This window comes from Hydra viridissima, unplaced genomic scaffold (genome assembly GCF_058129835.1).
Source record: "Hydra viridissima isolate aposymbiotic clone 2 unplaced genomic scaffold, HvirCarnegie_v1 scaffold_11, whole genome shotgun sequence".
Classification (NCBI taxonomy): domain Eukaryota; kingdom Metazoa; phylum Cnidaria; class Hydrozoa; order Anthoathecata; family Hydridae; genus Hydra; species Hydra viridissima.
In genome coordinates this window covers 441,417-461,756 of record NW_028324310.1, presented here as the reverse complement: position 1 = coordinate 461,756, position 20,340 = coordinate 441,417, and the positions used below count along the sequence as shown (strand labels likewise).

Below are 20,340 nucleotides of genomic sequence, written 5' to 3'. Positions count from 1 at the left end.
TTGAAAGCAGCGAAGTTTTTTTTGCCGCTGAAACTAACTTTTTTTCTATAAAACTACAATCTGTAAACTTAAAGTTTTTCTATTATTAAAAAAGTTGTATTTTAAGGGGAAAAAAAAAAGTTTTTTTTCAAAGGGGAAAAAAAATTTTTTTTTTCCCCTTAAAATACAACTTTTTTAACAATAAAAAATTTTAACCTTACAGATTGTTGTTTTATAGACCTCATAAACTGTGAGCTGACTTCAAATATGTTGGTTTAATGGATGCATATTATAACTATACTTATTATCTTCATCATAGGCCTAATGATCTTGTCTGGAAATTGATATTAACCATAAAATTTATGATTTATTTATGAGTTAATAAGTTGTATTTTAGATAATTAACTATAAGAAGAAACAAAGTTTACTGATATTTTAGTTTAATCTGTTATTACAGATATTTCAGTTTAGCCTGTGTAAAAGTCGAATCGATTTAATTTTATTTAATGCTCCATAGTACGGCTCCTGATTAGCACGGTGGAGACAGTTGATAAATGCAATGCATGTTAGATATTTTATCTCATATTCAATATATCTTTGGGGTTGTACGAGGTTGGTGAAATAATAAAAAAACTTGAAAACATAAAAAAACTCACAATAAACATGTAAAAATTTGAGAAACGGCCATTTTTTCTTCTATATGAATTAGTTGAAGAAAATTTTCGTTTTGACGCAGCCTCTTGAACATTGTGAAGATACAAAGAAATGACGTTTAACGAACGTTACGATGTAACCAAACAACAACTTTTTAGCGAATTGCTGGCAATTGCGAGCAATTCATTGCACATGTTATGTAACATACCTGAATTACATTTCTTTTTTCCGGGTTAGTTTTCAAAGTTGTATTTATTTGTATGTTCCTGATATAAAATTTAGTTTCTTTGATGAGAAATCGGCCATGAGCCTCTGCTTTGTCTAGTCGGCGTGACCTAGTTTGTTTACGCAATTACCTTATGCTCGAGATGATGGCTAACCACAAAATTATTTGAAAATTAGATTTTTTTAATTTCTTTTAAAATTCTTGTATGTTAAGTAAATGCACGAAACATTTTTGTAAATCTAAACGATTATTTAGCATGACAAATGCGTATAGACAAATCGTCTTGAATGTAAATAGTGTACATTTGGATATTTATGTGCAATGTAATAAGACTAAGGTGTTGTGGGCAATATTCCACTTAATGTAATCCAAGATAAAATATACAGAGGAGGGAGATGAGAAATGAGACATAAGAATTTGCATCTCAACAAAAACAACACTTTTTCTGTCAATCAATTTGGAAAAATCCCAAACTCCTCATTTAAAGATGATGTTGTTAAAGGTTTGACTTAGTTCTTAGCACTCACGATAAATACTGTAGTTTTGTACTTTACAAAACAACAGCAAAAATATTATAGTAGTAGTGAAAAGTGGGGTGCAGGTGATTAGAGGGATGCAGTAGGACAGGCCACAAGAGAGAAGTGAGACAATCATGGCAAAAGAGTTCCATCAAATATAAAAAATTGACATAAAAATTAAAATTTAGCGCATTTTTTTCATAAAAAAATTGTGCTTTTTCAGGTATTAGTATGATGTTTCATTCTGGTACAAAAGTTTGAAATAATGAGCTCTCCCACTCCTCCCTTGTCTTGCATCTTACCACTTCCACTTACATGTGTGTATATTTGTGTGTAAGCGTATGTGTGTATATCAGCAGTGAAATCAAATGTATATAAGGAGATAAAAAAAAGAAGCTTTTTTCAAACAAACAAAAAAAGCTGCTTTAGAAATGGCATTATTTTTTTTTTAAATAGATTCAAATATAATGAGTCTTAAAGTTATTTTTTAATTAACCTAGCAGAAATTCAGTGCCACATGTTTTTACATTTATTTATAATCATTATATATATATGTGTATATATATATGTATATATACACATAAATTTATGTGTATATATATATATATATATATATATATATATATATATATATATATATATACCTTTTCTTTTATATATATATAAAAGCAAAGGAAAACAAAAGACTTTATCATACATCAGTGTTGTATCAACACATATTTTTTCCCGTTTCCTTGGCACTTATACTTAAGTATATACATAATAAAACATTTATAAAATTAATTATTTATTTAGTACCTTTGCTTGTGTTAATATTGAATGCCAAAGTGAATAGCAGAGGATGAATAATAGATTTCTAACATTTTATCAAAAAAAATTTTAAAACCAAGTTGGACTTTGTAGGTGTTTCTCTCTATATTTTATGTCCACTAAAATTTGAATATTGTGTTTCTTTGAATTTTAACTTTTATTTGAATTTTAGTTAAAGACAAACAAAAAAAAAATTTTTTTTTTTGTGTGTTTATTATTTAATTAAAAAAATCTCTACTTCTTTCTCTCTCTTTCTCTCTCTCTCATATATATATATATATATATATATATATATATATATATATATATATATATATATATATATATATATATATATATTCATTCATTCAGTTATAGAAAAACAGCAGCATTAAAACCAATTAGTTGCTTATGTCACAGCCAAAAAGTTATGGTATGAATTACTTTTGTTCAATTTAAATTATTGCAGATTTTATTTATTGCAGATATTTAAATTATAGAAATTTGTTATCATTTGCTGATTAAAAAGAGTTAAAAATATGTGTTGGTTATTGTTTATAAAGCTTTAAAAGTTTAAAGCTTTTTAATCAAGTGAATTTCAAGTTACAAGGATATTTGTATTCTAAAATATGTTTAAAAAAAAGCATCAAATTGATAAACGTTGATTAATATTTGTATTGTCAGATCCTTTTAGTATATATTATAACTTTGTTTTAATTTTATATGCATAATGTTGTTTTTATTAAAACTGTAGTAATCAATTTAAGCTTGGTTAAGTGTATTTATTTAAAATATCTTTAAATGTTTTTCATTAATAAATTTTTTGTTAATTTTAATCTTTTTATCTAGGCAGAATGAAATTTTTGGTGCAGTTGCATGATAAATTTAAAACTAGTTTTATAATTAGCATCTTTAAATAGTGCTATATATAAACTTGTAAATTTTTAAAATAATTATTATCTGTGATTCTCATTTTCTTTTATTACTCTTTTTTTTTTTTTTTTTTTTTGAAATTTATAAAAATTGCAGTCTGTAAATAAAAAAAAATTGAAGATTTTACATTTTATATTCAAATAAGTGCTTAGAGTATATATGTGTTCTATGTTCTCTATATATCAGTGTATAAGTGGAGATTTTAGGGCATTTAGAAATGGTCAAAAAAAGAAGAAGTTTTATCTTAAGATTGTGATTGTATAAATTTGTTAAGATTATAGTAATAAGATTGTTTTTAACCATTTAAACCAAACACATCTCACTAGAATACACAAAATCAGTACAAATAAAAGGATAGAAAATAGTCTTTAACTAATGTTCAGTTGAAGCCACATTCAAATCATCATCTGAGGATTTTAAATGACTTTTTTAAAATTTACATCTGCAGAGCTCATTCAATATGTAAAAAATTTTACTTGAAAACCAAAATAAGCTTTGTTGTTAAGCATACAAGGGTAAGATAATTTGGAACCATGCCTAGAGACATGTTCAAGTTACTTTTCAAACTCCGATTTTTTTTAGAAACTTCCATGCTTCAAATCTCCAGATATTGGAGAATTTCGTGTTGTGTATGCAAACCAGTACATTCCTTCAGGAGAAGAAGGTATTGTGGTGCAACAGACTCTTAAACATTATGCTGATAATGTTGTAAAAACCTATAAGGTATGTATGTGAGTTTTTTATAATTTGTTTGTGTTGTTTGTTGAAAAAGGAATTAAATTATTACAGTATTTTTAACCAAATCAAATTATTTTGCTTAAGTGCTATATTTTTCTAAATGTATATTTTTTAAAAATATTTTTACTTTTTTAATGTACTGTCTTAATTTTTGATTTTTTGTTTTTTAGTATGAAATTTGGAATTTTCCGGCAAAGAATCTTTTTGAGCAATTCCGAAGAGTGGCAAACTTTTATTTTTTGTGCGTTGTGATTGTTCAGGTTGAAAATGCATTTTTCATTAAAATAATTGGTTAGAAAACTCTGAAAATCTAAGCTGTAAGCACTAAAATCAAACTCTCATGTTCTGTAAAACTTAATCTTAAAAAATAATCTTGTGGCTAAATATGTGAGAATCAAAAATTGCTGATCCACTAAAAATCCTTGATGGGTTTATTCCTAAGAATATTCTAACCATTATGTTTCTTGAATTCATATTTGTGTTTACCTAAGACAATGTTCTTTATAAATCAGCAGGAGGATAGTTTTAGTGTACATATATTTTGTCAATAAGTAAGTATCGGTTATTTATAACCTAAAATGACAAAATTAATTTTCTCTACACAGTGTGCACTGTGTAGAGAATACACATTCTTACCCACTTCAAGATATCAATAAAGCAATCTCTCTCTCTTTTTCTTTCTTGCCAACAAAGATTTTATTTAAATTTTTATAACTCTGCCATCTTAACTTTCTTAAACTGATCATTATCATTATTATTTGAAAAATATTTATATTATCAATACTGATGTCAAGCTATTTTTGTAAATTTGCTTATTTAAAGGTTAATGAGCTATAAAAAGGTCCTTATACAGAAAGGTTGTTCTTTTTTTAGTTTGCTTTAAGAGACCGAACACCTGTCAGCCCAGTAACAAGTCTGCTTCCATTACTATTTGTGATAGTTGTAACTTCTATCAAGCAGGTAACTTTTGTCTTGCTATTTTACAGTTAAAATGGCTTTATCTGCATTTATTATGTGTGTTATTTATTACAAAAAGGGCTATGAAGATTGGCTTCGTCACAAAGCAGATAGAGAAGTCAATAACAGAAAAGTTATTGTTGTAAAAAATTCAGAAGAGCAAGCTGTTTACTCCAGGGACTTAAAAGTAAATTACTGAACGGCTTTCTTAAATCTTTTTAAATTTCTTGTCCAATTTTTGTTTTATTTGGATTTTCCTTAGTATATTTCTATAGTGTTTAACATTTCTTTTATTACACATATTTCTTTTATTAAATATATTTATTTTATTTTACAAAGTTTATTGTCATTTTCTTAAAGCTGATTTGACCGCTTACATATATTATTATGTATGTGAGCAGTCAAATAAGCTTTAAGAAAATTACATTTAATCATTAAAACCCAGTAAAAAGATTGGACAAAATACAAAGGGTGTCTTTTAGAAAAAAAAGAAGTGTTTTGTCAAGAATAAGAAAATAAGACTTTAGGTTTTTGTTGGGGAAAATCAAAGTGAAACATTCTTATGATAACAATATGTAATCTTATTCTTTTATGTTAAAAATCATCAATATTCTTCTGTTATAAATTAATTAATATCTCATTTGTTAACTAAATAATTTAGTTAACAAATGAGGTATTAATTTTAACAATTAGTTTATTATTATATATAGAGATTTTAACAATTAGTTTATTATTATATATAGTAATTTACATTTATTGATATTGAGTAATAATATTTTCTTATGTTTTTTATATTTTTTCTAATATTTTTTTTACAAATCCTTTTTTTAATTTTTTTTTCCTTTTTTTAATCTTTTTTAAGATTAATTTAAAAAAAAAAAAAAAAGGAAAATTGCGAAAAGTTATGAGGTGATTGTGTATTAATTTGTTTCTTTTGCAGGTTGGGGATATTATCAAAGTTCAAAACAGAGAAGAGTTTCCTTGTGATATGGTTGTTATTTCAACCTCAGAAGAAGATGGTAGTGAGTGCAGCATAATGACTGCAAATCTTGATGGAGAGACAAATTTAAAGGTATCTTTTAGGAAATCTTAAAATTTGAAAGAAGTATTTTAAAAAGATATTTTAATCTCATTGTAATTTATTGAAAATCGATTTAGATTCGTTACAGTCTACCGCAAACAGCACAGTTAGACAGTCCTTCTAAATTAAGCAGTTTTCATGCACGTGTAGAGTGTGATCATCCTGAATACGATATGTATAAGTATGCCAGATAAAATTCAGTTTATCTCTTAAAATCTCTCAATCCAGTTAACTAAAAGTTGAGTATGATTTTCAAATGCTTAATATATTTTTCAGGTTTAATGGCAGAATGATATTGGGTAACTCATCAACTACATAGTAAGTTAACCATAAATTTCTGTTTAATTCATTGTAAAATTATAAGCATGTTTACATGTGTTGATTGAATTCATTCATTACATTATGGCTTCCATCTTATATTACATATTTTGTATCTTACAAAACATTGTGTGGAAAAGAACACAGAAGCAATGCAAAAAAGTTCAAAATATCGACATGCAGCTATTTTTTATTTAATAGCATAATTTGAGACACTTAATATATAGTTTAAAGTTATATAGTTTTGAATTTAAAATTGCCTTTTATATCATACACTTTAATTTTTTTTTTTATAGTTTAGGGATATTATTTTTTAAATTTTCTATTTTCTGTTAAGTTTTTTTTTATTTAAAAGAACTTTTCTTGTTAAAAATAATTTTTTTCTTCTACAACATTGTTTTATTTTTGTTTGATGTTGTAGGTATGTGTTTCTCTAAGTTTATATTTTTGTTTTGTTTCTTTGTACTTGTAGAGTTAATTATATTTTTATCAATTCCAACTCAGTTTTTTTTCACTCTTTTTTACTTTTTTCCAACTGTTTTTTTTTTTTAGTTCTCTTGACCTAAACAACCTTTTACTACGAGGTTCAAAACTCATGAACACAAGTTATGTTTATGGTAACAATTTGTTTACTTTGTAATTAAAACAAAGCTAATGATTTAAGATGTTCAAGTAATTTTTTTTTTATAAAAGCTGATTTATTTAGGTTTAGTTATATATACTGGAAAAGAGACAAAAATGGCTTTGAATCAACAATCAAAGAAGTCAAAGTTTTCTCAAGTTGAAAAGTACGATGCTTTGCAAATGATTTATTGATTATTTTGTGAAAATGTCAATTACGGGAAAAACCTGTTTGTTTCTTTTTTTTTTTTTACTTAAACACATAAGTAATTAAAAGTAATCAAGTTATCCTTTTTTTTGTTGTTTTATATTTATAAAACAAAAAAACGTGATGAAAACCTCTTCTTAATGATTTTTTGTGTGATAAAAACAGATGGGCAGGTTGAATTAACAATATTTTAGAATATGTTTGAAAGTTGATTGATGATAGCAGTCTATAGTGCTGCTGTTGCATTCATTTAATTGATTAGTGTTGTTGGTGTGTTATTGTCAAACTTGTGCTTTTAGTTACAACTTGCTAATTCTTTAGAGGGCTGAACACATTTTTATTGATATTCCTTGGACTGCTACTTGTAGAGGCATGTATTTGTATTATATTAAAATTCTCATGGGAGAAATCTGATGAAGGAAATGCATGGTACTTACTCAGGAATTATAAACTGGTGAGAATTAATTTTGTTTGTTATATTTGCAATAAAACAATAATGATTGCTAAATTGGTAATAAAATGAAATTGATCAATACTCCTTTATAGTTCAATAAGAATGCTGTTATGATGGTGAATTTTATTAATTTAGGATTTTGAGCAAGTAGTGGTGGATCTTTTATCCTTTCTTATACTGTTCAATTATGTTATTCCCATTTCCTTATATGTTTCTCTAGGTAAGTTAGATATAAACAATCTGACAATTTTGTGAGTTACTGAGAAGTAATGCATGAGTAAGAAAAAATGTTTTAGCAAAGTATTTGTATTTTAATTATTTTTAATTATAATTTAATTATTTAAGAACTACAGAAATTTTGTGGAGCAAGATTTTTTAACTGGGATTTGGACCTGTACCATGAGGCAAGCAAACATCTTTATTTACATTTAATTCCCTTTGATATGAACTCTATAATTTATATTATATGTTTAATATATGTGTATATATATGCAGTAAATATATAAATAACATCAATAAAAATAGTTTTAAAAAGGAGTTTATTTTTAAAATGTATCAAATGTTGCTAGCTAATATCTTGTTTTTAACCTCGAGTAGTGTTCATTATATTAGTTCCTGCATTTAAAATTTATTTTTCAAATCAAAATTTTTGTTTTCAGCCGACAGATGAGCCGGCAAAAGCTAACACTTCAGACTTAAACGAAGAATTAGGGCAGGTACAAAGTGTTTGAGCATTGTTTTGAAGTTCATGCTAAGGCTTTAATGTATATAAACTGAAGTTTATAAAGTGTTTGTAAAATGAAATGTTTTATAGATTGAGTATGTGTTCAGTGATAAAACTGGTACATTAACAGAGAACAATATGCAATTTCGACAGTGCTCGATTGGTGGCGTCAGATATGAAGTATGTTATCACAAGTATTCAACCTTGAGATAACTTTTTTTGCATTTTTAAAATCTATTATTATTTTGTTAAATGTTTAACACTTTTGTTGTTGTCAGGAAAAAAATCATAAATTATTTCCAACTGATCAAGAACACAATGGTATTGATTGCAGCTGTTTGACAGTGAGTAAAAAATTTTAAGCAAAAAGAAAAAAAAAAAATTTTATTAATAACTGCATCATATTTATACTGCTTTGTATGTTCTTTAATTATATTAAGTTATGTTTTTTTGTTGTTTTTTTTTTTTGTTATATTTTGATTTTATTTAAAGAATGCTTTTTTAATCCGTTTTCTTTTAGGAAGAGTTAAAAGATTTTTTCATTGCATTAGCATTGTGTCATACTGCTCAAGCCAATGAGCTTCACAATGACGATGATATCCCTGATGGTTGCTATTTGTCAACAGCTGTTTACAATTCTAAGTTATATAAATATCAGGTAATTTATCCTACTTTATATTCAATTGCTTATGCAACATGACAGTTGATTTGCTGCTGTTTAAGTTGCTTTTTTTTTTCTTTTTTTTTTTTTAGATGTCAAATTACAAATTTGATGAGTTTTTTTAAGCAATGTTTTTACCAAAATAAAAATGAAACTCAAACTACTGTTTTTCCCAAAGTTTAAAAATTACTTTTGAAACAAATTTCATTTTCATTTTTGAGATAATTAACTGAAAAAGGTAACAAAAAAAAAAAAAAAAAAAAAAAGGAATGTTGCAAATGGTTGTTTTCCCCCTTTTTTAATATATTTACTGTTCTACTTAACAGGCTTCATCCCCTGATGAAAAGGCTCTTTGTGAGGCTGCTGCCAGGTAAGCAAAGACGTAACTTTTGTTTATAAATAATAAAAAACAAAGTTTGACATTTTTGATTTCATCCATTTCTTATCTGTTTTTAAAACATTTTGTTAAAGTTTTTTTTTATATATGCTTAAGTTATATCTATTTAGTCAATATTATTTATAAGTGAGCTCTTTGTGTAGTTGTCAAAGACAAGATGTTCAGGCAAGTTTTTTCTAAAAAGTTTTTTCTAAGTATTTTACGAAAAAGAATATGAGTAATATTCATGTTATAAAAGTTGAAAGTTTACAACGTTTTTAAGTTTTTTTAAATTGGTAAGTTTTGTTAAGTTAATAAAGCTGTGAAGTTTACATCTGAATTCGTTTCACTTTTCTAAGTATCTGGCTTGACACTTAAATAGCGTATTAGCTAGTGCAGTAATTATTAAACATAAAAAATCTTTTTTTAATCTTAAAACAACCAACTATAAATATTCACTCTTAATATTAACAGTCACTAAACATTCACTATTAATATTAACAGTCAGTAAATAACCTTTTAATGTTCATATTCATTTTTCTTCCCTTTAAAAAGGAAAAATGGATACAAAATAAATAAAAGAAGTTAGTCAAACTTTCGATAAAATTTCGAAACTTGTAATATTGGTCAAGTAATTTTTTTTTTCTTTTAGAAAGTTTTTTTTTAGACTCAAACTCAAAACTCAAAGAAAAGGGCTACAAACTTTTTAAACTGTTTAGTGTGAATGTTAAATAATGATTTTTAGTATTGGACTGGATAATTTTTTAGTGTTAGACTGGATAATTTTTTGAAGTATTAGTTGATTGGTTTTTAGTTTACTTGATATTAGTATATCTGTTTTAGTAAGTATTGAATAAGGATGATTTTTTTAAGGTATGTAGTTATCTTTAAATAAGGATGATTTTTTAAGGTATGGCGTTATCTTTAAAGGCAAAGCCAATGATTATATGGAGCTTGAAGTGTGTGGGAAGTTTGAAAGGTGTGTTAAACTACTTTTCTCCCACAGCTGTGCTAATAACAGTTTGCAGTATCTTAAATATTTATTTACTTTAACAGATACAAGCTCCTACATGTCTTAGAGTTTGATTCGATTAGAAAAAGAATGAGTGTAATACTTGAAACTCCAACCAAAGATATACTTATGCTCTGTAAAGGAGCAGACTCCCATGTCATTCCGCGATGTATTACAGGACCTGCTCAAGAAACCTTGGCGCATATTGACAAATATGCTATGGTTGGTATTCTTTTTTAATTTTATTATATTCCATTATTTTTTCTAGTTTTATAATTATTTTTTTTATGTAAATATATTGTTTATGTCATAAACCACAACTTATAAATTTTTTAAAATTTAGTGTCTCACTGTATATCTATGTGTCTGTAAGTGTGTTTATATACATATATATATATATATATATATATATATATATATATATATATATATATATATATATATATATATATATATATATATATATATATATACATGTTCATATATATACATGTACATATATATACATGTACATATATATACATGTACATATATATATACATATACAAGTATATATATACACATGTATATATATATACATGTACATATATATATATACATATACAAGTATATATATACACATGTATATGTGCGTATATATATATATATAGGTATATAAAATTTTTTTTTTCAAAAAAAGGAAGGTTTGCGTACATTGGCAATAGTGTCTCGAAAAATTCCTGCTCCATTGTACAAAGAAATTAATGACAAATTGCTTTATGCACAAACTGCTATTTCCAATCGCCAAGATTTGCTGGCAGAAGCCTTTGATGTGTTGGAAAATGACTTTCATTTGCTCGGTGCAACAGCAGTGGAGGATAAGTAAGTTTTTTTCAATTATAAAAAATTCATTTGCTCCTTTTTTTTTCCTATGTTTAAACTTTTGTTCTTACTTTGTTTTAAAAATTTTAAGTTTTATTTTGAAATTTTTTATGTGAAATGGTTTAGACTTCAAGATGGTGTTAAAGAAACTATCGAGTCATTGCGAGAAGCTGGTATTAAGGTGTTCTAATCATTTTTTTTAATTTGACTTTTTTTTTATTCAAATGACTGTTAAACTCAAATGTTGAATTGTTGAATTCAAAAACTGTTTTAATTGGTCAAAAAATTGAAAATGTTTTTATTTAGGTTTGGGTATTAACTGGAGATAAACAAGAAACAGCAGTTAATATAAGCCTTTCGTGTGCTCACTTCAAGCAGGATATGGATGTAACATACCTTACTCAAAAAAAGACCAATTCGGAAATTGAAAAAATATTAGATGAAGCATTAAAAAAGTAATTTTTTTATGTACTATTATTATTTTTATTTTGAACATAGTTATTATTGTATAATTATTAAGCAAAATTTATAGTAACAACTAATTAAAAGTGAAATAAATATTACATCAAACTGTATTTTTAACTAAACCTTTTAAAAGCAATAAGGAAAAGACCATTCCAAAAAAAATTTTCTTTTTATATACATGATACACCCCTCCTATCTTGTTTCTTTTGGCAAAATGTGAATGTGTACAAAATTTTAGATAATTTGATGATGTTTTGACTCCACTCAACCCAAATAACTAATTTACTGAAGGAATCTTTATTTTTCCACACTAAAATCATGAAAAAATATTTGTAATGTAGTAATAGTAATAAAAAGAGAAGATTAAGTACATAGTAACTGAAAGGTACATTAACATAATAATAGTTATAATAAAGTTTGTACAATTGTGAAATTGCATTGTTAATTACATTGTAAGTCAGTTTATCTAAAGTTAAATAAAAATCAGGCAGAGAAAATCCTGCTCAGTGGTGAACAGGATGACCACTCAGTTATTTATGTTGTGCAGGAGTCAAAGCGTTATCAAATGATCTAAAATTTTGTACACGTTCAAATATTTTGACAAAAGAAACAAGATAGGAGGGATGCGTCATGTAATTTAAAAAAAAAAATTTTTCTTTTTTTTTTTGTTTGCAATAAGGAGTTAAACAATTTTTTTTTTATGTTTTGCATAAAACTTATGTAAAACTTGTTCATCTATTTTCTCCTTTTAAATTAATTGGTCATATTGGATGATATTGTTTATACTGTTCTTAAGCCTCTTGTCTCACTCACTCAATCTTGTTAACCAATCCTTGAAATCTTTTAAACACTGAATGTGTTTCACAAGCCTCTATTATTGATAATTAATCTCATGATCTTTTGATCACTGTTATTGAGCAGATTAAATTTGTTGGACATAATTCCTCTGAAAAACTGAAATAGAAAAATTTTCTGTATTTTGTTCTTCAGCGATTGCGTCCTAATTTTTCAAATTGTTTCATTAGAGTCTGTGGCTTACCATGTCATGTCACCATGTCACAAAAATTGCATGTAATCATCAGACTCTTTAAAAGTAAATTTATATTGATTGTACACAAATTGTATATATAATAAATATTTTAAATATTTAAAAATTCTTTTTCATTAGAATATACGATAAAAAATCTTATGAAAGCATAGAAAAAGCAGTGGTTGTTGATGGATTAACACTTTCCTTGATCCTCAAAGGAAGCACAGGTATCTTCTTCTTTTTTAAAATAAATGTTTAAATAACAACTTCTTAAGGTTGCATTATACAGATGATTAATTTTTTTTTTAAAACTAGTTATTGACAAAATTTTATACTTTATTCTGTTTTTTTTATATTGAGTTACAATATGAACTATTGTTTTTAATTATGTTGTATTTTAATTATGTTTTATTACATTTTTACCTTTTAAAATAACTTTTACATGTAGATAAATTTATTGAATTCACTCAGCAATGTGTAGCGGTTTTATGCTGTAGAATGTCACCATTGCAAAAAGCCCAGGTATCCATTCATAAATAATTGTTTAAACCATGCGCAGTGGTCTCAAAAAAAGTTGTATGTTGTATATGAAGTTACAATCCAAATTTTTTGGGTGCTAAAGGAATTTTAAAGGTACTTTTAGGGTGAAAAAACAATATGAACTTTTTTAAGCATGTGGACCACTAATACTTGTCAAAGCACTCTAGAATGTTCAGAACATGTTTAAGAGATATCCACAAAATAATCCAATAATCTCATCATATAGTAATGATCCTATCATATAAGAGCTTAAGAGATAAAAAGTCTGAAAATGTTTACTAACATATCTTTTTGAAATGCAGTTATTTTTCTGCTTCAAAAAATTTCTGTTGGAAAAATCTGAGAAATATTTTTTTTTTGTGTTACAGAACAATTTATTATGTTTACGCATCGCATTATACATATACATTATCCATATACATTATACATATTGTTATTAAGAACATGCTTTGTGGGCATCCATCAAGTTCCAACATCAACCTGAGGTCCTGTAAAATTAAATGAGCTATAAATTTTGTGTTAAGACCCTTTCTGGACCATTGTACAATATCTTTACTTTAAAAACAAAAAATTTCTTAAGTCTATTTGTTAAAGTTACCTTACATATAATTTTTTTAGGTTGTGCGCCTTGTAAAGGAATCTAAATTTAAGCCTATCACCCTGGCAATAGGAGATGGTGCTAATGACTGCTCAATGATCCAAGAAGCACATGTTGGTTGTGGCATAATGGGTAAAGAAGGAAGACAAGCTGTAAGATGCAGCGATTATGCATTTCATAGATTTCGTTACTTAAAAAAGGTTTTACTAGTGCATGGTCATAACTACTACTCAAGACTTGCAACAGTTGTGCTTTATTTTTTCTACAAGGTAAGTTTTACTAGTGCATGGTCATAACTACTACTCAAGACTTGCAACAGTTGTGCTTTATTTTTTCTACAAGGTAAGTTGATGCAAGAGTTGTTTTTTTTTTTAAAGGAAATTTAAAAAAATAATTTTTTTAATAATTTTTTTCCTTTTTTTTCTTTTGCGATCAGAACATTACCTTCATCACTCCTCAGTTCTTCTTTCAATTGTACAATGGATATTCTGGTCAGGTTTGTATAATATATAGAAATTTTATAAATAGAATCATGTAACAAAGTAAATTTCAAGTTTTTATTAACAAGAGTAAGTAAATAAACATGCAGCTTTTTTAGAATGAAAATAAATCACAAAAGTTTTACAAATCAGAAAAAAAATTTATGAAACAAATAGTGAAACAAGTACTGAAGTAAAGTTTTTGGCACATAAAATTATTTGTAATATCATATTACTTTTTCTAATCGCATACAACTATTTGTAATAATGTAAAAACATTTAGTTTAAAATTATGTATTACCATAAAATAGTAAAATAAAATGATAAACCAAATAGTTGGAATTGAGATGTATGAATTGAGTAAGTTTAGTTTTAAAAATGACTTCAGGGACTTAAATTTTGTTATTTCAGCCATTGTACGCAGGTGTGTTTTTGACCACTTTCAATATACTTTTCACTTCCATGCCGATTTTACTATATGGTATCTTTGAGAAAGATCTTAAAGAAGATACTTTGATGGAGCATCCAATTTTATACAGGTTGCACAATCTTTTCATTGAAAACTCTCTTTGTTTTGAATACGTATTTTTTAAAATTATTGTTCTATCAAATGACAAAACATTTCTTTTTTTAGAGACTTGGTGAAGAACTCAAAACTCTCTTGGAAGCAGTTTGGATTTTGGATTCTTGCTGGTTTGTCATTTTTATTTTAAGTTAACATTTTAAATAATCAAGTCAAGTACATAAAACTATTGGGTTTCTCAAACTTTTGATTATCAAACTCATTTTTAGGAGTTTGGCACGCCATTGTGATTTTTTTTGGTACCTCATTTATCTACAAAAATGACCATTTTGCTTCATTGATGCTGGTATTTTACTTATTTTATTAAAATCTTTTTATTATTTGTGATTTTGAACTCTTTTTTTTTATTGCTTAATTTTTTTTTTGATAAAGGATTATGGTTTGTTTGAGTTTGGAGTGTTTGTATTTACCCTTACGATTCTCATCACGAATTTCAAGGTATAAACCTTGAGTTTTCCAAGTTACTTCCAGCTATTCTTAAGCTTGTATAAATTTATTGTTATATAGTTCCATGCTTAAACTATAAAGTCAATTTAGGGGTTAAAGTCAATTGATGTAATACTACAAACACTTTAATCTTGTCGTCTAGATTGCACTTATAATACGTTTTTGGCCGTGGTTCGTTCACTTCTTTTTATGGGGCTCTATCCTACTTTACGTTTGCGTTGTTTTGATTGTTAGCGGTTTTGTGTGGCCATGGTAAGTTAAACTGTTCATTAATATATGCACATCCTGCTTCATCCGTGAAAAAAGATGATAAAATCATCATAAAGATGATAAAAAAAGATCGGTGTTGCTTCAAAGTTAACGATGGGGTGTTCATTGATTTTTTGTTTTAGGCCTGGTATAAGAAGCACGTTTAACTTAGCTTACGACTTAGATTTATACGATTCATTTTACATGCTAATCGCTTCGTGGCCGTTCTGGCTCTCATTATTTATTATTACACTGGTTGCGCTCATTCCAGATATTGTTTTTAGCGTTATAACAATGCATGTGAGGCCAACGAAAACCCAACTCTGTCAGGTAAAATAAATATTTGTCATTCTGCAGGTGTTTACCTATTCTGCTGTGGATTGGTCAAAGCAAGCAAGATCTTCAAGAGATGTTAGATTTCTATCTTTAGTTTACCTATGAAACAAGTAAATTGAAAATTGAAATCTGGCAGAAAACAAAAATTAACAGTATTACGGCCGAAAATTGTAGTGTAAATAAAGCTTTACACGGTAGTTATAGTCTTCCTTTTAAAATATAAACACAGCGCTTTCGTCTTCAAAAAAAAAGTTGAAATTTTTAAATTTCCATGTCGAGTTTTAAAAAGAAATCGTGTGAGATGGAAGAGAGTAGGGGGGGGGGGGGGTCGCGACTAATTCAATCTTTACTATCTCTTACTGTATTATTTTTTTTTACTTAGTTTTCTTGCTTCGTTGACCAAATTTTCAGCAGCATTGTTTTGGTGCTTGAGTGTAAAGAAATTCTTTCTAAAAACTAGAAAGATAAGGTTATATAAGGGATGCTAAATCATCTTATCGTAAATTTAATTGTATTTTTAAAATTAAATAAACGAATTTATTACTGTGTGAGATAAATAAACTTGAAAATTTCCTCGCATTAAAGAAAATAGTTCTCCATAAAAATCCTTTTGTTTTTTTTTTGGGTTCGGGAACAAGTTCATGGCGGTTTTTTAGTAAAATTCAACTGATTGTTTTATAGTGTGAAAATAAATTGAAACCAAATATCCCCCATTATTATCGACAACGTTTTGTTATTTTTGGATAGGGCCAAGATGCCATCGGTCAGGAACCTCTATAGTTTCTGGTTGAAAAATTAAATCAAGTAGTTTTCACAAGCTTCTTTTAAAACCAGATTAATCTTATTGGGAGAATTTTATAAAGATCGGAATAAGTGATAGTCAGGGGGTGCTGTGTCTGGAATATATACAGTGGATGCTACAAAATTTTCCGTTCAAGCTCTCTTTCGCAATTTTTGACGGGTCATCAAGAATTGTGTAGTCGGGGGTTGTCATTATGAAAGAACATCTTTCCTATTATTCCACTCGGGCCGTTTTCTTTCACTGACCAGAACGTGAGTCATTCACATTTAAACTACGAGAACAAAAGCGAGCGAACCATATTTTAGCGCAGCAGATTTTTATAAAGCACCTTAACCGTACACAGCACAAATTTTTTCACCTGCGCCATTTTTCATTACTTTTCTCCATTTTCAAACGCAAACAACTTTCTAACCGCTGCACAAATTTGGATGTTTAGACACGCAAAGTAACGCTCCAACTGTCACTTTTCCTAGGACCGCTTAGTGGTGTCGCTGCGATTTGTGTTTCCTGAGTTATTTGCAATTGGCGCCGTCTGTCGGCAAAAACGCTACGAACTTTTTCCAAGAACCAATACTTGTGTTGTGCTGTCGGTTTTTTATTTTTTATTTGTCGCTTTTCTTACGATGGCTTAATTTAATATTATTATAGTTGTCTAGTGTGCTTCATTTCAAATTACTCATGGATTCAATAATTATTCGATGTGCTTATGTTTCTAGTATTTCCAGGAAAAGTTTTTCGAGTTCTAAATTTTTTTGAGAAAAAGTTGTGACGTGGCTGTGATTTAAATTGAGAATTTCAACAAAATTGTCGATTCGGGTCTTTTTTTTATCGAATATTTTTAAAAATATTTTATTGCGTCTTGTACACCTACCTTTACTTAGTGGCAGCAACTAACACAGAAAATCCCATTTAGATAAATGATTCTGACTGTTCAGAGCAATCACATGGAAACAAAGTAGGCGAAGCGCATGTGGGAGAAGCATTATCTATGCAAAGCCTCAGTGGAAATTTCGAGAAAGATAACATCAAACTAATAAATACAAAACCTTTCTCCATTAATTAACTTAAAGACGAAATTTTTATAGCGAAATGTAAATAACTTTAACGCTTCTGATAATTTAAATGAAATGAAATTTAAATAAAAAGTATTTAAAAAAAAATAGAAGTAGAGATTTACTTACGAAAGGATTTACATAAAGTAAGGACATGGTGCTCACAATACGTCTTGTATCAAGAATCGAAGGAGAATTAACTAAAAATCTTTGATTAAGAAATTGTAAATGACATGAGAAAAGACCGATATTAATTTTTAGGATTACTGAACGGTTAGATGTATTTACCTATTTGCAGCAAAGTTAATTTATTATTTAAATAAATATTTCGCTATTTTAGCAAAAACTTATAATATATATACACAAAATTTTGCTAAGCATTTTATAGATATACTGTAACTATTACAAAGTATGATTTTTTATGATTCGATGATTAAATGATTTAAAATATTGTTGGTGTGTATATATTAATCGACTTAATTACTATTAATGTAAATATTGTATTACTTAAATATATTTATTATCTTTATTCTTGACTGCTCGTATGTTACTTGTTATTATCGATATTTTCCACCAAATACAGCTGGAATCACTAAAAGAATTTTCAAAGATTGCATCTGAAATCACAGATGCATTCCGTGAAAAATTTCTTTGGGTTCTGCTATTTTAATGAATCCCAACAATTTAGGTTCAGAAACAATGGCGGAGTCTTTCGTGTGATCATCTATTGGTGATTTTTCTTTCATTTATTTAGATTAAAGATTCATCATCTAAACAAGTCCTATGTTACAACATAAGTTTCAATTATGGCTCGTTCTTAAGTTCTGAAGAGTATAAGCGCCAGTTGGTTGAAAACATTGATGAGCCAAGTCTTTATTACTATGGCTCTCTCACAAACAAATATAGAAATAAAACACTGAGTTTCTAACTTTTTCTAACTTTTCGAACCATGTTCATTTCGTTAGGTTTAATTGACTTTTTGTTTGTGTCCAATTTACTTATCTTCTTTGCTTGTGTCTAACGTAATGTCTTCTTTGCTTGCGCTAAAATATTCAATAGAGTTGGCGCTTTAACTATCCTACTAACAAAAGAACGTGACTAAAAGTTTTATACGGAATAGACTTTGTGTAAATGCAGAAAGTTTGGGTTCAATGATGAAGTCAAGTTTGCCATCAATTACTTACGTTTTATGTCCTTTTCATCTTCATTTTTATCTCCAACTCATTTTTGATTGTTGTTTTGGCTTTTTTTGTTCCCCGCAAATTTTTATCTTCTTGCGTCCTGGTTTTGTTTTAGGAGTAAGCGTCGTTTTTTTGTTACCACGTTCTACATTTTTTGTAATTCGAATATTCTCGTTTGACTTTCAATTACAATTGCTGTCTTTTATAGGTTGAGTATTTCAAGCTTCTTCGATTTAAGTATATCACCTTGTAGTTTATTGAATCCCCCTCTTGACAAATACGAAAATGATGCTCAATGTTTCTGTTTGACTAACATAACGATGTGTTAAAAGGTAACTAATCAATTACTAATTTTTCGACTTTTTATTTTGTATGTCTATAGTGGCTGTGTGTGCGCCTGCTTTGTATATAAGTTTAGAATTGTATTAACAATATAAAAAAAGATATTGTTTTTATTTTGATTTACATATATACGGATGTTATTTTGCCTTTTTTATATATAAATTTTTTTTTAGAAGCGTTTGTATTTAGAATATAATTTGTAAAGCATTTTATTTTTAAGTAATTGAAAAAGCAAATTAAAAAAAAAAGCCTGCCAACTTTTATTTTATGCTGATGAAAATTTCCCAACCGTTAGAATGTAGAAAGTTGTAAGGTGTTCGGTTCTTTATTCTCATTGTTGACCCTTTTTAAAGGAACTAAATTATGTTAATTTATGACTTACCTTCTCTGTGACTTTATATTTATTTATGCTAATTTATGACTTTATGTTAATTTATGACTTACAGTCTCAGTGACTTTGCAGCGAATACTTGTATCTTGTGTCCAATTTTAATAATTATTGAGACCCAATTACGACAAAAATCTGTTTTTAGTTTTTATGAAGTTTTTTTATAAAGTTTGCTACTATTAATAAAAATGGCATCCAAAATGGGGCTTCGTAATGGCTTTTTTACAAGATTAACTTTATAAAATTTGCCAGTGAGTTTGGACTCGGTATTGATCAAGTTACCAACCCTGAGGACCCTGAGGAAGAACAATCTCAAACTTTGCATTGAACGTCCCCTCTAATTAATTATTAGATTTAAAAAAAAGCTAATTACTCAATCATTCAAGCTAACTAACCTCTTTAGCTCTTCGCCTTATTTGCTGCCGTTGTTTTAGTCACAAAATTATTAAATTTTAATTCATTTCTGCTCAGAGCATGGTTAAGCATTTCTTGCGCCTATCTTTTTGTGCATTTTTACACAAAAAGGGGCGCCCCCTTCCCTTCATTCATTTACAAGCTCATGGTAAACTATATAACGAGGATTTTTAATGAGAATAGAATAAATTAAATTCGTCTGCAAACAAATTGAAATACATAAGATTTGATTTTAAGTAGATGTCGTTTTTTATACAAAAAATACGGCAAGGGTCCTAGAACAGAGCCTTTATACCATAGTTCAGTGTGTTCAACTTTCGGTGT

General features: G+C 27.4%; 1 protein-coding gene across 9 annotated transcripts; it reads left to right on the top strand.

Annotated features, from left to right (window-relative positions):
• The first annotated feature begins 708 nt into the window (after window positions 1–708).
• LOC149881543 (phospholipid-transporting ATPase IF-like) lies at window positions 709–19,736 on the top strand. 9 transcript variants are annotated; one of them, XM_090067395.1, is made up of 35 exons: window positions 709–865; window positions 2,539–2,599; window positions 3,682–3,822; window positions 4,008–4,097; window positions 4,711–4,797; window positions 4,874–4,981; window positions 5,735–5,866; window positions 5,953–6,056; window positions 6,152–6,193; window positions 6,746–6,810; window positions 6,900–6,981; window positions 7,344–7,476; window positions 7,612–7,696; window positions 7,822–7,880; window positions 8,136–8,192; window positions 8,291–8,380; window positions 8,479–8,544; window positions 8,721–8,858; window positions 9,188–9,231; window positions 10,148–10,216; window positions 10,294–10,471; window positions 10,929–11,110; window positions 11,237–11,291; window positions 11,417–11,565; window positions 12,744–12,832; window positions 13,054–13,127; window positions 13,764–14,012; window positions 14,180–14,239; window positions 14,634–14,761; window positions 14,857–14,915; window positions 15,015–15,091; window positions 15,178–15,243; window positions 15,395–15,504; window positions 15,645–15,831; window positions 18,446–18,838. In XM_090067395.1, exons 2-35 carry the CDS (start codon window positions 2,597–2,599, stop codon window positions 18,617–18,619), a joined length of 3,432 nt encoding a protein of 1,143 aa, XP_089923521.1. In that variant the 5' UTR covers window positions 709–865; window positions 2,539–2,596; the 3' UTR covers window positions 18,620–18,838. The 9 variants fall into 9 exon arrangements, 8 of the variants coding, with proteins under 8 accessions (XP_089923521.1, XP_089923527.1, XP_089923520.1 ...); XM_090067401.1 differs by lacking the exons at window positions 709–865; window positions 18,446–18,838 and adding exons at window positions 964–1,361; window positions 19,081–19,736; XM_090067394.1 differs by lacking the exon at window positions 709–865 and adding an exon at window positions 964–1,361.
• The last annotated feature ends 604 nt before the right edge of the window (window positions 19,737–20,340 follow it).

Excerpts from the sequence above, each read along its gene's own strand:
- LOC149881543 (XM_090067395.1), top strand. Across the intron at positions 6,811-6,899 it reads GAACACAAGTTATGTTTATG|GTTTAGTTATATATACTGGA; the intron begins GTAACAATTTGT and ends TGATTTATTTAG. Across the intron at positions 14,916-15,014 it reads TGGATTTTGGATTCTTGCTG|GAGTTTGGCACGCCATTGTG; the intron begins GTTTGTCATTTT and ends ACTCATTTTTAG.